The sequence below is a fragment of the Morchella importuna genome, assembly GCF_003444635.1.
Source record: "Morchella importuna strain M04M26 chromosome Unknown Morimp01GS033, whole genome shotgun sequence".
NCBI classification, from domain to species: domain Eukaryota; kingdom Fungi; phylum Ascomycota; class Pezizomycetes; order Pezizales; family Morchellaceae; genus Morchella; species Morchella importuna.
Genome location: NW_025763430.1, coordinates 487,647 through 504,766, shown reverse-complemented (window position 1 = coordinate 504,766; position 17,120 = coordinate 487,647). Strand labels below are relative to the sequence as shown.

At 48.2% G+C, this 17,120-nt stretch overlaps 2 protein-coding genes across 2 annotated transcripts; both read right to left on the bottom strand.

The window, feature by feature from the left end:
* Positions 1–5,439: 5,439 nt before the first annotated feature.
* LAJ45_09050 (uncharacterized protein) lies at positions 5,440–5,806 on the bottom strand (the record flags this gene model as incomplete). Its single annotated transcript, XM_046118596.1, has 3 exons — positions 5,440–5,580; positions 5,638–5,670; positions 5,756–5,806. 3 exons carry the CDS (start codon positions 5,804–5,806, stop codon positions 5,440–5,442), a joined length of 225 nt encoding a protein of 74 aa, XP_045968273.1.
* Positions 5,807–10,243: 4,437 nt separating this feature from the next.
* LAJ45_09049 (uncharacterized protein) lies at positions 10,244–10,902 on the bottom strand (the record flags this gene model as incomplete). The annotated part of the gene is made up of 3 exons (XM_046118595.1): positions 10,244–10,417; positions 10,470–10,476; positions 10,820–10,902. The coding sequence occupies 3 exons, from the start codon at positions 10,900–10,902 to the stop codon at positions 10,244–10,246; spliced, it is 264 nt and encodes an 87-aa protein (XP_045968272.1).
* Positions 10,903–17,120: the final 6,218 nt, after the last annotated feature.

Sequence of the window (17,120 nt, the reverse complement as noted above, 5' to 3'; positions counted from 1 at the left end):
TGCCACCCGCTGGGCTGAGTTGCGCTGGCTGGCTGGCTGGCTGAGTTGAACTGTGAGAGTCCAACAGGCGACAGACATACGCACCACTTTGGCCCTTCTCACTCCTCCTCCCTTTGACCTCACGGACGAGGAGCTGGCCAAAGATTCATCATGCAGGCCTCGCATCTAAAACCCGGTTTGACTTACCGGTACGGCGGCCGTTTGGAGGGCGCGGGGCGCGGGGCGCGGGGCGGATATCACGACTAATGCCGAGCACGGCCGAAAGCGAGTGATAATCCATGCATGTGTCTGTCCTTCTTTGGGCACATGAGTCTTACAAACGGACAATGCTTTCCCGAAACAGTCTGTGAAAGACAGGGTGACCGACACAGTTGTTCACCCACAGATAACGATGAGATCGATTGATTGATTTCAAACGCTTACTGATAGACACTGGATCCAGCTGGGGCCGGGGCTGGCGTTTGAGTCAAACAGAAGACAGATTAATAATTGATGGGGCCATGGGATGAACTAGAGGAGAAGTCTGAAGATCCGGCTGGGGCCAGCAAAATTAAAACCTCTCCTCCCCCCAAAGCGGGACCGCCGGTATGTATCAGTGATTGATTGTTGCCATGATTGCCGAGCAGGAGGAGCTCGGATATCAGGTGCGTGCTTTCTAAGACGCATAGGTATCTAGATCCTTTATCTAACTGATTGTCAAAATTCGGGCCATCGATGTTTCTAGACATGTATCCTCCTAGCTGTTCCCCAGCTGCGCCCCCCCCCCCCCGGGGCGTGCGCGCACGTATGTACCCAAGCTACAAGCTACGATAATCAACATTCCACGTGCCAAACCGTCCCTCCCGCAACCCTTGCGTCGGGGCGGGTAAGCTTCCACCCTCCCTCGAAAAAGAAACAATCCTTCTAGATTCCCGTCAAACATACATACATACCCGGCGTGTGGGTAAGGGTAACGTAGGGTAGGGTTACAAAATAAGATAGCATCGGAAACAAGAGGGAAACAAATGCAAAATGCGTCTCATGTTGTTTATTTTATCAGTCCCGGAGATCTGTTTCCCACCACCCCCCATGGCCCAAGAGATCGAAGCTTTCATTAACCATCACCCCCCCCCCCCCGGCAAAAACCATAAATAACTGCGATCTAGGACGTCGATGGAGGTTTGTGCATGCAAGTTAATTCTCCCAGTGCAGGTAGCATCATCAGCTTCACCACCACCACTACCAAATTTCTACCTGCCCTAACTGTGAGTTGGGGTGATTAGTTGTGTGATTGTGTGATTGTGTGAGCGAGAGTGAGTGAGTGTGTAGGTACTCTGTAGGTACATACATGCGTATGTAGGTAATCAATCTGAAATATGTACACTACTATAGAGTACTGATTGACTCGAACAGTTCAACCAGCTGCGCAGCTGGTTGACGTGAGATCTGGAAAATTTGTTAGCCATATCTATTTCGAAGTAGCCGCGCTCGCCGTATGTAGGTACTATACGTCTCTCTGCTGCTTCTGCTGCTGTACGTGCGCAGGAAGGCAGGACAGGGCAGTGGTTCGTGATGCGTGGGGGTTCAGTAATACGGGAATTGTCTCTTCTAAGTTCTAACTATTGTACTCTAGAGTAGATATGTATCTATCTTTAGTAGTTGGCCCGACGTGACAGTTAATTCATCAATCTGCCCTACATACGCAACACACGACCGACCGACAGGCCGGGCCGACCTGGGTAGAGCAGAGTAGTGCTCTAGCCCTAGCTCTAGTTGGTTTAGAGACTCGCAAAATTACTTCACTCTGACACTGCTTTTACGAAAATCAAGACAGACATCCCGAAGAAAGATAAACCAACCTGTACGACATGGACCGGGGGGGATGTTTAACAGGGCCATGCGTACACAGACAGGCAGACAGACAGGACCGTTTGACGCCGGCGAGCACACGGCGGAATCGGGCAGATGGCTCTGGATCGGACAGTGCCCGCTCGGATATCGTCGAGAATGTTCATCCTTTTTTTCTCTTTCCCTGGGTTGAGAGGGTTGAGCTGGCCTATTTAGTAGAGTAGAGCATCTATCTGGCCAGCTAGCTGGGTATGTTATCTATGTGCACTCTCCAATGTAGCTAGGTACTCTAGGTATGTACTCTGGGTACATTATCTTCGAGCAAGGAGTTTCAAAGACTCGCAGAGATAAGGAGAGAAGAAAGAAAAGGAAAAATTTCAAGAGATTAACAATGTGAAGATCCGATCTCGCTTGCTTCCGCCCCGATACGGCATCCTACTTCCCTTCCCTCCCTCCCCCCATGTCCTTCTCCACCCCCCATGTGCGAGGGAGACATTACGGGTACCTCACGCGCGCATCGGCCGATATGGCTGGACACTGAGATGGTTCCCGATATGTGTTTGAAACCCCCTTTGCTTTGCTGGGTCCATCCGAACAGAACAGAACGAAAAGGAAAGAAAGAAAAAAAGGATTGGAGAGTGTTTAATTACGATGACCGGTATGGGGTACCTATATATGCAACTTTATCTGTTGCTGCGCTGTGCGGGACAGCGGATTGGACTTCCGCCTAGGTCTCGGGCCTAGCTGGCGCTGTGTTAATTGTGTCGATGGGGATCGGACCGGTAGGGAAGGGAGGTGTTTGGCGGGTTTTTTGTTTCAATTCCAATTTTGGACGTGATGCGATGCAGTTGGAGATGGCGAGTGGGGGGTAGATGCGATGGGGTTTCAATGGAGATGGGCGCGGGTAGGGTAGTGTAGTAGTAGCAGTAGTGGAAGAGCTAGAGAGAGAGGGTGGATGATAGTTGGTGATTCGGCATTGGAAACGAGGCATCGAGTGATATCGCGATATTGTCGGGTCACAGCTAGCTAGATGTCCTAGCTAGCTATCCACTCACCACATAGCTCTCCGTACTCTAAATCCCCCAGACCCTTCAGCTACATATCTAGCTCTCACAGCATCAGCATCAGCATCGACATCACACAAAACCCCAATATTCCAAAACCACAAACCGCCGAACCCAATCCAAAACCATCAAACCGCCAAACCAAACAAAATAAAAACCGGCGAGCCCGAACGCTCCACCACCACCACCACCACCACCACCACGATGACCTAGCACATTTTGTTTTGTTTCGTTCCTTTTTTCTCCATTTTCAAATTAACCCAGCCAGCCAGCGGGTAACTAGCTCATCTCCACTCCGCGCACAAGGCGGCCCAGATCCAGATCCGCACGCTGTGAAATCAGTGAGGCAATATCTGTGTCGTGTGCGATCAGACATTACACAAAGCCATGTTTCACAACTGGTCTTCTTTTCTTTTTTTCTCCATTTTCTGTTCGTTATTATTATTTTTATTTTTTTCGGGATGCCACGAGGGATAGGAAAGTAAAGCAGGCAATCAAGTAAGAGTAGAAGAAAACGGATATATTAGTGAGAATAGGAAGGATCTGCACAACTCAAATGTTCTAAAATGCAGGAAATTACCACCACTCACGTAGGAAGCACCGTCAAGGTTAGGTCAGCATTATCATTTTACAGCTCACAAGCAAAGCAAATAAAACCTGTAAAAGACACACATATGTAAAAAGCTATTTTGTTGGCTGCTGTAGATTTGGGGTTACATTTTTCCAACAGGTTACATGTTGATTAGGGTTACACTTGTAGTACCTACATACGTTTTGGTTGACAGACAGAATAGACTTCTTAACCCCCGTCGCCGTTCCTCCGGGGACCCACTATTATGGGTTGCAAAAATCAGGTTTTTTCAATGTGTGTTCGTCCGAAGATAGTTTCGTGGGACACACTCGGCCAGTGTCTAACTATTACCACGATACCTACAGGGATGGTACTCCTAATAGTAGGAAGAGTTAAACCCAGGTAGTCAGGTGTAGTTAGCTCATGGCCAGCGCGGAGCTAGTCTGCCTTTGGGGTCCATGAGATATTTCCCTCTCACTCACAGATATTATCAATGCACGTTTACCAACTATGACGTCCATCAAGTTTCCCTCTTTCCCATCAGCGGTTTCATCAGCAATTTCATCACGACCCACAGCAATAACACAACAACTACCACATCCCTAACCCTTCCTGCCCAGAACCAAGAAAATCCCCCCTAGAGTAGCATAGGCCCGAACTGAACCAACCTGCTCGCCTTGAGTTGATTACTTCATTCCACAGCATATGTTTGTAGATTAAACTACCTACGTAGCTGTAGAGAAAAAATAGATATTTTGAGAAACACTTTGATGTCAGTGAGCAGTGAGTGATGCGACGCTGTATGCGGTGGTGTCTCCTGGGTGACAATGACAGGACAAGCGATCCAGTGTCAAGCGACCCAAGCGAGAGAAGTTCGGTCCGTCCCATACTCCATAATCCCTAGCCCCACAAACCTCCACCTCCACCTCCACCACCGCCGCCGCCGGTAGGGGAAAAAAAACTAAACCCCAAATTTAGCACCCCGAAAACCAATTTATCGGCCTGCAGAAGTTTAAATTATGCGAAACGGATATTACTCCCCCATCTTGTTTTGATTCTCTTCCCGGCCAGGGTCCTAGATGACAAACTACCCCACAGTCTCGATAAATGGGGTTTGGTTGCATTTCATTTTACTCTGCAACTCCCGGTCAAGGGTCCGTGCTGAAATGGGGTCGAGTAGAGAGATATCCAAGAGGACTGGCACTGATAATATCCCGTGAATCTACTCTGGACCCTCGTTTGGGACCCGAGCATCCTTCTTTTTGTCCTACCTGGACCCTGAAGTCTACCCTGAATCCACCGACTGCCGTACGTCGGGCGCGGTACATGCGCAGACTCATACTCCCCCTAGAGTCTACGGGAAATTACTCATCAATATGCCATAATATCCTCGGTACCTACTGGAAATGGTACAATCTGCAGTCCAGAATAGAACCACCATCCTGGACTCATGTTCATAACCGAGCTTCTCAAAAATTGTAGAAACTAGCGCATTGTTTACGTAGTCAATGTAGCTGACAAAAAAGAATCAAGTACCTCTGGGGATAGGAGGAGGAGCTCGATATCAGGAATACCTAGAGGGGGAGAAGAATTCCGGGCAGGTACATACCTACATACATAAAGTGCACTACTCAGTTACATACTGGTGGGTAGAGAGTTTTAACCAATCATAAATCTCTGGGTACGGGATTTTGGTCCAAAGCCATCAGTCCGCCCAGTCCGCCAGAAACAATAACAGCATTCCCATGCCGAGACTGACAGGACAAGTTGACTCTATGCACGCATGAAAATCTGGGGTAATCACGCACATTGATGATTTGTCCTTTTGGATGGTGCATGCAAGCGATTGGGCGGCGTACCATGTCTCCAACTGATGAGCAGGTTCGTTGGCAGTAGGAGAAGAGGGATGGAGCCGCATAATCGAGTAAGTAGGACCAGATCCAGAAAGTGATCTGATAAACCATGCAACAACCCCTGTCACGTGGTTTCGCTCACATTACTGTTTTTATGGATTTGAGACGTAAAGCTCCTCATATTGAAGTTGTATATACAATATACACAATATAGATGTCGGGAAAATGCTTCAAAACTACCGCTTTGATGTAGGTATAGGTGTAGCTACTAGTAATTAGCCATCTATTACCAATTACATATATAACTCTAGAAACGACTTACCGACAAGGAATGAAGCTCTTTCCAAAGTAATATCTATTTTATATGGGTCAATGTATAAAAGGAGACTAGCGGAAAATAAGGAAAGCAATCCAGTATAAAACTCTCCACAAGTACTTACAAAGATCATGAAACACCGGGCCAATGAGAAAAGACTCCCCCGCAGTCGCATATTGCAACGGTCTTCGTCGTTAGAGCCAGATGTGATACAGTTAGGAGTACCGACAACTGCGTGTATGATAATCGAGCATCTTGACGTACAGCCAAACTAGGGCCTAGTTTTGTGGCACATAGTTATTGGTTCAGTAAGGACGAAAAGCATTCCAAGAAATATAGATAGGGCGCAAGATAGTAGAATCTTGACGTAAAACCAAACCAGATCCCAATTCTGCGCACGGTTATTGTCTACTCCCTATGCCGGTGAAGCTGAAACCTATTCCAAGAAGTAAGGGCACGATAAGGGTGATAGAAGATCTCGACATACAGCCAAACCAGGTCCTAATACCTTGAGATCGAAGTCAAGCCAGGTCCCAATTTTATAGCCTATGGTTATTGGTTACTCCCAGTAAAGCCGAAGATACGCCAAGCATCGTGTTTCAATTCCGCCATTTGCGCCGAAAATCAGCCGGTGTTACCCAATATCTCATGCTGGGGGAGCCGTTGAGGTAACAGTGCCAGGGTCGATGAGGCGGATAAAGGTCAAAGACGTTATTCGTTGAAGATGTTATTGGATGATGATATTTGAGGAGGTTAAGAGGAAACAAAGGTGATATTCACCTCCTTTTATATACTGCTCAACTTGATATACACATGTTATCATCCCCGATTGCACACGTTTCTTTACTTTCTCAATTGAGAAACATACGGCCATGTTGTTTATAAGGCTGCGAAATATACACAGGGTTAGGGTTATATATCTCGGGGGTCCTTAAGCTTTCGCCGATCGCATATTTCGTTCCCAAGGGTAGCTTTGTAGATAAAATTGTGTCTAAGATTAAGTTCCATTTGGGCCTGGAGCTGTGACAGGGGACGCCGGCTGGCTCTGGATCTTCCGCAAAGTACCTTTTGTATGCAGTGTAGGCACATATATACATATCTGGAACGTTGTTGGTGGTTGCGCGGTTGTGTGTGTATCGATATCTGGAGTGAGCGATCCCGGGAAAGGAGATCTAGAATCTGAGATCAACGGCTAGATAGCTGGCCAGCCAGCCAGCCAGCGCCAGTCAGCCAGTTGAGCGGGCATTGGTACTGTAAATGCCTCTGTGTAGTTTACATACTTACATGGGTCGTTGGTTGTGGTGGTGGTGGAGAAACAACAACTGTGAGGCTCTCAGCTTTTTCTTTTCTTTTTAGCAGGGGGGGTTGGTGGAGTGCTGTTGTGTTGGCTGTGTGAAGGAGTAGGGTTGTTTCACGTTTTTGGGTGGTTGTGCGAAGGGGATGGGATGCGCGGGCAAGCAGGGAGGGAGGAAAAAAGGTACCCGCATCAATTGCGCTAGATGTGGATATCCATATCGAGAGAGTCAAGGATGCACAATTGCAATTGCCCCCGCCAGTTCAGTGGTCAGGCGCGAGCACCAGGAGGTTAGAGAACTCTATTTCACGATAGTTATCCTACTCTACGCTGTACGCATCTTCTTCTCTTAGCCGCACCATACACGTGCCACAATCCAATGGTCCACGACCCTCTCACTCAATCAATCATCATGTATGGTATGTAATGTATGTATTGCGCCGACAGCTGACCCTTCTCTGGTCGACATTGATATATTATACTCTGCAACGCAACCGGCTGTTCGGGGAGGAGGTAATCCTGTGTGTGGTGCTGATAAGCGACGGCGACAAAGACCAGAGCACAAACCCACGATGGAGGAGATATTTATTCAATTGCAATTAATTCCGTGAGGGGAGGAAGTAACCATGTCTAATGTACGTGTGTAGATCTGGCTAAGTAGGATTAGAGTAGCATAGAGGGGGAAACTATCTCCGGGAGGGTCCGCAGCTACACACGATGGATACGATAGACGACGATAAGTAGAGTACGGAGAGGTTTTACGTAGTAGCAGGTGGGGCAGGAATTGGGGTTTAGCGTTAATTTTTTTTTCTATAGCGCGGGTCTCACGATAATTCTAGAGCGAGCGTTGTGGTGGGGTTTTTTTGTTTCTCACCCTTAGAAAATGGGTCTGGTTCTGGTGTTGCAAATTTCCAGTTTCCAATTTCCATCTCAGCGTAGACCTCGAGCTCGCAATGTGGTCTTTTGGCTTTGCTTTTTCTGATGCTGCTGCTCGCATTTTTCTTTTTCCTTATTTCTTTCCTTTTTTTGCTTTTTGGCGGACATGCGGAGCAACTCGAACGCCGAGAATTGAGCTGCTGAATTATTCACTCACTGACTGACTGACTGACCAGCCTACAGCATGCAGCTGACAGACTGATAGATTGATAGACAGACATACCTACAGAATAAAGACAGACAGACAGACAGACAGACAGACAGGCAGACTCTAGGGTAACAGCCTACAGACATCCGATGACCCTTACCGTTAGAGGTGAGTATCGGTATCATGCTCTGTATGTACCGCAGAAGTCGAGTCCTCAACGCTCTTTTGGTTCGCCTGGCGCGGCGCGTATGCTGTCTCTGCTCGTCTATGACTTACTTCACCACAGCTAACTAGCGCCTGGGTCCGGCCGCTAGCCCTCACTCGCTCACTCACACTCACGCACTCGCTCACTAACTCACGCAAATCAACCACTAGCGCCCCCTAAATAAAGTTTTCCGCTAGTTACTGTCCGCCATCTCGTCGCTTAGCGATCCGCTACATGATTGATCTAATATTGCTAATTAAATGCGTACCTACATTCCAACCCTCAAGCCTCAGGTCGACCTCCTACTTCAAGTAAAGTACCTAGAGTAGATAGATACTCCAGAGATCTATTTTCAATAGTCTCCGATTTGACACCCCGTATTCACCTCCTGATGTTCCGCGTACCCGGAACATTAGCCAGCGTGCTCGTGAGGCTGGGGCGGAGTCTTGTCAGACCTTCAGTCAGCGTCGTGGACCTTGCATATGCTGCTCTCGATAACGACGGATAAGGAATTCGGGTCCACCCCCTGGCCCTCGTCGTACGTTTCTTATGCCCTACCATCAGCATAGCCAGTGTAAACGGTAGTCGCTGTATCCGCGAGAAAACACCATCGTGATTAGTATTTTAGTATTTGGCTGAGTTGACTCGTAGAGTTTGAGTTTCGAGCGGATCAGAACAGCCCCGTATAAAATGTATTACCTACATACAGTACCGGCGCAGTAGTCTACCGGTACTGTACGGTACGTACGTACGTGCTCTGCTGCACAGAACACGCAATAAAGCGCAAGTGAGCTTGGAAAGCAGCAGCACAGAATAGTTCAATTGTTTTTATTAATATTAGCTAACCAGGTCACCGCGTTACGTACTTTCCGGAGGGGCGGGGTAATTGACAGGGCGTTGTTTGTATTCGAATTATTAACAATCACCATGAGCCAAGCTCCGAGTGACAATTAATGGACGCACAACCACTAGTATTAGTACTACCGGTCAAGATGTACCCAGCACAAAGCAATAGTAGATAGAGTACCATACCTACATGAGGATAATAGAGTAGAGTACCATGTAGAAGGTACACAGCTCTAGACCACCATACCCACCTGGGTAATGTTACTCGCTCCCTCCACCTACTTACTCAGGAACCAGAGACGAGGCTGACATTCCAAATACACCGGGTTGTGGTGCTTACATACCAACCCCCCCTAGCTTCCCCTTCCCCGTTCCCTCCCTCCCCAGAGTGTCTCTAGAGTATTAGTAGCCTCGTGCAGCATCGCATCGAAGGAAGGGGTCTAGGAATAACAGCAAGCACCAGGTGCTGCACAGACTCCCCGATGGAAGCTTCCACAGACATTCCGTACATAGCCGGGGATGTACAGTGTGAGTATGCTGCCCTGCATCTACCATCGTGAGGCTCCCCTGTGTATTGTGCGAACTATTCTCATACATGGGGAGCGAGGAGGTAAGTACTGTGCTAGGTCAATCAAGTCACGCTACATGTTCTGTAGGTAGCCGTCGCAGTCGTTTCGACATCCCCCATTGAGGGATGAATGGGTGGATGGGATGGAGGGACCATCGTGGGAAAGCATAGAGAACTAGAATTAGGGCAGGCCGGCGCCAACAGCAGTAGCAACAGAAGCAACAGCAGGAGGAGCCTGGAGGAGTCAGTGGCAGCAGCCATGTCGCGATTGTAATTGTTGGGGATTGGGGCGTGTGATCTAGAGTCAAGTTTAGCAGAACAGAGCTAAATGATATGCAGTGAGTGAACGAGTGAGTATTCGCTCGGCCAGCAGAGCAATTGCGCAACGGAAGGGCTTTTTCTTTTCTCCTTGCTTCCTTTTTTTTCCTTCACGATAGCGGCGGCGGCGCTCTAGGTAGTCTTTGCTCTAGAGTGATTCCTTCTGCTCTGGACCCTGCGCTGCATGCATATGCTACGATCCTTCCCCTTTAGCTCTTGTACCAGCCCATGTTTATCAGAGTGCCGTTGTTGTTGTGTGGTGGGCTGTTGTTTCCCCAGCTAGGCCTTCCGCCTCTTCTAGTCCCGGCCGTTGGAATTGGGATCATCGTTACTGTCTGGACCACGGGCGGACCAGGATTTGTTTTGAACGCGCCCTCCGTCCATGGATCCAGTGTCCAGACTCTCCCTCTCTACTCGGGGGGAACAACGATGATACGCGCGCGGTGGCCGGATTAACTTAATTCTCCAGGCCTGAGTAAGTATTTAGCAATGTCTCGTCCAATGGCTAGATAGATGCACATACTATCACTCTAGAATTAGAATAGTATGAAAGGTTTTTTTTTCTTTCCCTCCATTCCTCCCGCCTCCGGTAGAGTAAGAGTAGAGCAATTGCAAGACAATTGAGACAGAGTAGGTACTGTATGTCCGCAGCCGCGCGCGCGGCGCCGGCGCCGCATCAACCTCCCCAACTTCAGCATAATCGTAAATTCCGGAAACCCCATGACGGGGTCTTTGTCAATTCCGAATCCCCATGGTGCAGGGTTAGGAGGAGGCAACGGTGATGTGCAATTTTTTTCGGTGGACGATGAGGAGAGTGAGGTTTGCGCGAGCCTGCCTACAGCAAATAGATAAGTTCTGGCAGCACATACTTACTCTGGAAACTGCTGTCGCCCGCCCTCGAGCTGGGTCGGATCAATGCTACTGCTTCCTGCCTGTATAATATTAGGCCATGACATGACTTTTCAATATTGAAGGACTTATTCTTCATACATGATCATGACTCTATCGAAATGTTATGTCGCTACTACACGTACATACTAGCGGTAGAGTAATGAAGTTCCGTCGCAAAGAAAGAAAAAAAAAAAAATGCGGGGCGCAACATCACGGAGATCACAGGTGTCTGCATGCACCTAGTTCTGCAACTCACCTCACCTCACCTCATAACCAAGCTAGACTAGGTAGAGCATCCAGCGCGTCACATCCAGGATAAACTCCAAAATGACAGAAATCATAAAAAACGAGAATCGATTTTTGCATATCGCATTTTTTGTTAATTCTCCCCCTACATAACCATACATACATAACACCAAATAATGCATAAACCACCAAACATTAACCACCACCATCCAATACCAATAGGCCGGGCTCACGGGTCCTGCGGTCTCAGTACGGGAGGGAGGGCATTATCATATTTCGTTTTTCGATGAACCGTGAGAGCTCAGTTCAGTTCCATTTTCCATTTTCACTTCAGTTTGGTTCATCTAGGCTCGACCGTATTTATTCCAGTTTACCCTTTTTGCGCATAACATATAAATGTGACGGGCCAAAACAACATTATCGATCCGTAGCCGCCCCTCCTCCCCTCTACTCTCCCGGCCCCCGCCAACTACACGTAGCCCACGAACCTCGGCACCTGCGTCCTCGAAACAGTAAAAACAGTATCTAACAGAAATTGCACCCTTTTCTGCGCTGGCCAGGGCTTAGACTTTCGACTATGGCATCGTCTCGTCAGCCTTGCGACGACGTTCCTCTGGCATGTACTGGTGTTTATGGTGGTGGTGGGTAGAGTAATAATAATAGTTGCAATAGTAATGCATTCTCTCTTCCACTCGCACGGTGGTGGACCCTCAGAGCTAGAGTCGAGTGAGCGAGTATGCACGACACAGAAAGCACTTGCATGCTGACCTGGACCACTGCCTCCCAAAGTCCTGACCCGGGTCCCACAAGTAAAAATAGCAGGCCAAGATAAACAGGAAAAGCGCTGCATGGCTTCTCGTTCTACACCAGGTCCCTACTACACTTTACCACTCTTGGATCCCAAGAGAAATCTAACTCTTCTCCCCGAAGAAAAGGCCTAGGGCCCAGATGGAAACAACAACAACAAGCTGGCCCGGCCAGGACCCCAACAACGAGAAAAGGGCGGGCGAGGTCCAGAGGTTTTTCCAGGCTGCTCACCCCCCGGCCCCACTCCTGTAGAGCAGGAAAGAAGGTAGAGAACAGACAGAGAGACACAACCCAAGCATCTGCAATTGCGCTACTGGCGGAGAGGGCTGAAACTTGGATTCTTAAGATCGCCTGCATCAAGTTGTTGCCGCAGACCACACCAACCCCCTTTTGGGCCTTGCTGTGGTAATAACAGCGAAAAAAACCAAGAAGGCAAATAGGAAAGTGAGAAAAAACAAAATAAAAAAAAGTGACTCTGGTACATACCCCCGGGTCTGGCCTTGCAACTTGGGAGAAAATAGACATGACCCAATCCTGGTCTACCCTGCCATGCTATCATCCATGCTGCCACTCCCCCCCCGGTCGGGCGTCCGCCCTACCCTACGACGTCTCACACAGGTACGTATCCATCAAAAGCAGGTAGAATAGTACACTCACCACAACCAGTCAATGTGTTAAACCCATACAGCCACTCCAACGATATATTACGCCCTGATTCCCCCGTCCAAGAACTCGAACCCTTCCATCAGATCACGATCCGCACAGTATTCAGGACCCTTCAATTGAATATCACCTTATAAGAACACAGTCCCCTCCTCGAACAGACTCTCCATCAATCACAAGAAGAACATCAAGAAGAAGAACATTGCCTTCACACAACTCAGTACTACGCACAATACAAATACCACCTCGAAGAAGCTTCATCAATCGATAGTACTACTACACTACTACAAAGAGACTACTACTACACTACTACTACTACTCTACCACTACCACAACTACCTAAAGCTTTCAACGCTCCCATCCCACCCCACAAACAATTCAAAATGTTCTCTTGCGTAAACCAGCCCAGAGGATGCCGCGGAAGAGTAAACCAGATCAACACACGTTGCGATAGCTGCAGGGTAAGATATTACCAAGAGAGAGAACCTTCACATGTCGAAAGTAAGATTTACTAACAACCTTTACAGCAACTCGGACTCCGAAAGACTTCAATCTTCACTGCCCCGAGCCCATACCGAAGACCCTCAATAGATCTCCCTTCATTAGCCTCATTGTCGAACGAGTACGAGCAGCGATAAAAAGACTCTCAGATTTCTGAACCAAATCATCTTTTTTCGATTCGTTCCTCCTCCTCTACTACTACTACCACTACAACAATCCTCCCTCCTCAATCGACGAAACTATTTTTTGGGTTATACTTTTAGTTTGGGTCATTTTCCTATTACTATTTTCCTTTTTCCATATAGTCTCCGGTACTTGTTGATCTTATTGCTTTTGTTTTTTCTCTAGTTATTTGTTTTTTCCGGATTTCGTATTTGGGGCATCGTTTTTTTTTTTTTCCTATTCCATTTTTTGGTGGGGTGTTAACTATTTTTTTTGTCACGTTACGTCATGGTTCCTTTTTCTGATTTTTTATTTTTCCCTTCTGGTAAAAAATTTCACTGGAGCGACGGCGTTTGAACGGGAGTTTTTTTTTTTTTTCGGGGACAAATATTTTGGGGTTTTTTGATTTCCTTGACCAGGTTCAAAAGCCTGTGTATCTTTTACTTTTTTTATTTTTTGGGATGGACAGACAGAAGAAAGAAAGAGAAAACCTTTTTTGGAAAGCGATTTAACAACAAAAAAATGGTTTTTTATTACCCATCCACTCGTTCTCCGTCCGCGTTCGTTCGTCGTGTTCCTTTTTGCAGTTCTGGGTGCGGGCTTGGTGTTACGGGGGCCGCGGTCATTGGCTGGTTCGGTTGAGCTATCGGCGGGGGGCCGCGCTAGTGATTGGTCGTGTTGCGGTTTGGTCTGGCCTACTCGGGAGGGGAGAGGCGAGGGCAGAGCGGGGGGGGGGGTATGGGGTGCGGTTATGGTGGCTATTCGGGGGGTGGGAGGTAGAGAGGGGGTGGGAGTTGAATGAGGGAAGGAACATCGTGCATCGGGGTGATCTCGAGAGAGGGGAAAGAGTTTGAGAGAGAAAGGGACGGCGGTACGGGGGTTATGCTATGTCGTCAATAACTCGGCTCCGGCAACATAACAACACCAGCGCAGGCAGACAGACAGCATCATGGGGTTCGCTTCGCACACTTTCGTGTCCTCGTATCCTCAACAAGCTGTCGTCGTCGCATGCTTGTCGCTGGTCGCTGGTCTGATTTGGGAGAGGGGTGGGGGCGGCGAGCGGGACTCAACGCTTTTTCGTCTCGTCTTTCGTCTCGTGGCTCACCTCCCTACCTCCCCCTCTCTGCTCTCTCTCTCTCTCCTCCGGCCTCTCACGTCATATCTTCTCTGGCTCTGTTCTACCCTTTCTCCCTTCTTCCCTAGCTCCCGGTTCCGCTTCGTCTCCGCTGCTTCTGTCTGTCTGTCTGTCTGCCTTCTAGCTAGCTCGGCTGGCTAATGTACATGTATCTGTATGTTGTATGTGCATAACTACCCTGGGAAAGCATTTTCTTCTCCCTTTCTGTGTTTTTAGCGGTCTGTTTTGTATCTGTTCATGTCGGATGACGGAGGGTGACGGGTTGGCGGGTTTTGGAAAGGATAGTAATATCTCTTTTTTCACCATGGTGTTTTTCTGGGTCTCATCATTTTTTTATGGCTTTGATCTTTTTGTTTTTGTGAATTTTACCAGCGCGCTAGTTACTACTTTACTCATGTACCGGGGGATAGAGCTACATATATGGTGCGCCCACTCTTAAAGGTGACGAAAATTCGAGGGCTTATAACTTTACCAAAAAAAAAAAATTAAAAAAAATCTATAAATAAAAAGTGTAGTACTAGTGATGAACTTTAGTTTTTATTTCCAGATTTTTGATATCTACTTTAGTTAAAAAGTTATAAGAGTTTGAAGTTGCGGATTTTTGTATGTAAAAGGCGCCAAGACTGAGCAAAGTGGAACAGTATATACCCATTTATACCCCCTCAAAAATGAATTGCGGCAGGAATACTAGAAATAAGCCCCTCATTGGCCTTGGAGCTCACCTTGCAGCCACTTCCAGATACCACCGTGTCACCTTTAAGAGTGTGCGCACCATATCTAGAAGGTTTTTTTTTTTTTTTTTACAACTTAGCATCATGGCGCGGAAATTTCAAATGATATGTGAAAGGGGAAAAAAAATATCTCCGGTCAAAACGTTTTTTGGGTGCGCTCCCATCTTTTTCCCTTTCTCGTGATTGTGACGATTGTGATACGACAAAGTGACAAAATAAATAAAAGGGTAGAAACAGAAACAGAAACAGAAATCGGATTTCAAATTCCCATGACTCTGACTCTTTTTTGCCCAAAATTAAATGAAGCAACGACGACGACGTCGCTCGCGTGATCCACCCGCACCGCATTAATACTGGCATAGAGTAAGCATATGGATGGATGGATGGGTGGATGGATGGCCAGCAGCAGCTTGTGATAGTGATAATGACAGTGAGAAACAAATAATCGGAATTACGATTTTCCCTGAGAAGGATACGGAAACTCGCCGACCTGGCTGCGATTTCCCACATCACGACATCGGATTTACAATCGACTTTCTGCAAGTTACAATGCTCTCAAAACAAAACCTACATCATGTACCTTACCTACCTCGATAACACACACAACCTACAGTACATACAGTAGAGTACACGAGCTTCCCCAACCCTTCGCCGCCGATTCAGCATCGAATCGCACTCGTATTATTCCCCCTCTCCCGTTCTTATCCCCTCTCTTTTTCTCTGCGTCCCCCGCAATCGAATTCATCCTCCCACTCTTCTCGCACACAGCCCGCAACCACCATCCAATCTCCACGCACACACCACGTACCCCCTTCCCTGCGCTGCCTCGACTTCACGATCGATTTTCTGTTTCTCCCTGCCTCTCCTCGTGGCACTCACGTACTCACGAACCTCGCGCATTAAACATTCAATAATAATTCCTTTTCCCCCACGAGGGTCCAAGCTTTTCGACCTTCCTTTCCTTTTTGCTTTCCGGCGCGCGCGTGTTTCGTGGCGCTTGGTCCGTGGTTCTTGTATGTTTCGGGGCCGCGGCTGGCAGGGTAGGTGGAGGGAGGGATTATTTCGGTAGCTTTGGGTCTGGGCCATGGTCTGGCCTGTGCTGCGCTGTGATACTTTGTGGAGTGTACCTAGATTGCTGTGCTGGGGGCACAGCAATAAACAAACTGACATAGAGAGGACGGGGACGGGGCCTGGCCCCCCGGAGTGTGGGGATATGGGGGGGATGGGTGTTTAAATTGGTGCTCACTCACTCTGCGCAGGTCTGGACTGACTGACCAGACTGACTGAGCTCGGAGGTGAGATTATTTTTGTTTCTCAGTGAGCTAACAAGCATGAGTTTCCCCATCTGTATACCATCTCCCCCCCATAGTATATACACCCCTACCCCATAATCACTCACACTCCCTTCCGGATCTCCATTGCTCATACCCGACACTGTTTCGTTTCTGCCCTCCCCTCGCTCCTCAATTGGTCCCTTCACCAGGCGATCTCCTCCGGCTCCCTGCACATCCCCCCCAGATCCTCGCTCCACGCACAGCTGCTCACTCGCTCCGCGGATGTCATGTTTCACCCATTTCGCGTCGCCAACGCGATATCACGTTACTCGCCGCTCACTTACACTACTCACTAGCGGTACACTACCGACTTGCTCTCTCTCTACCCGGGAGACGATCCTGTTGGGGCGAGCGGGCGGGTGGGCGGGGCGGGCCACGTCTCGTCTGCCCAAGAGCTGAGCTAGAGTACAGAGGAGAGGGGTAGGTACCGAGTCGTGTCGTGTCCGTCTGTCTGTCGTGTGCTCACCACGCTCCGGAGCTCCATACCTACTAGCTACAGCTAGACTGATCTATGTATGTAGGTACTGGTACAGACAGGCTCTACATACATACATTGTACATGTAGATAGAGCAGCATGAATGAGCAGGAGTGAGTCTGACTTACATACTTGTCTAACGACTCCAGTGGAGAATCGCGGGCGACAAACGGGCCACATGGAGGTACTGGCTCATGGATGGATGGATGATTGCTACATATCCATTCA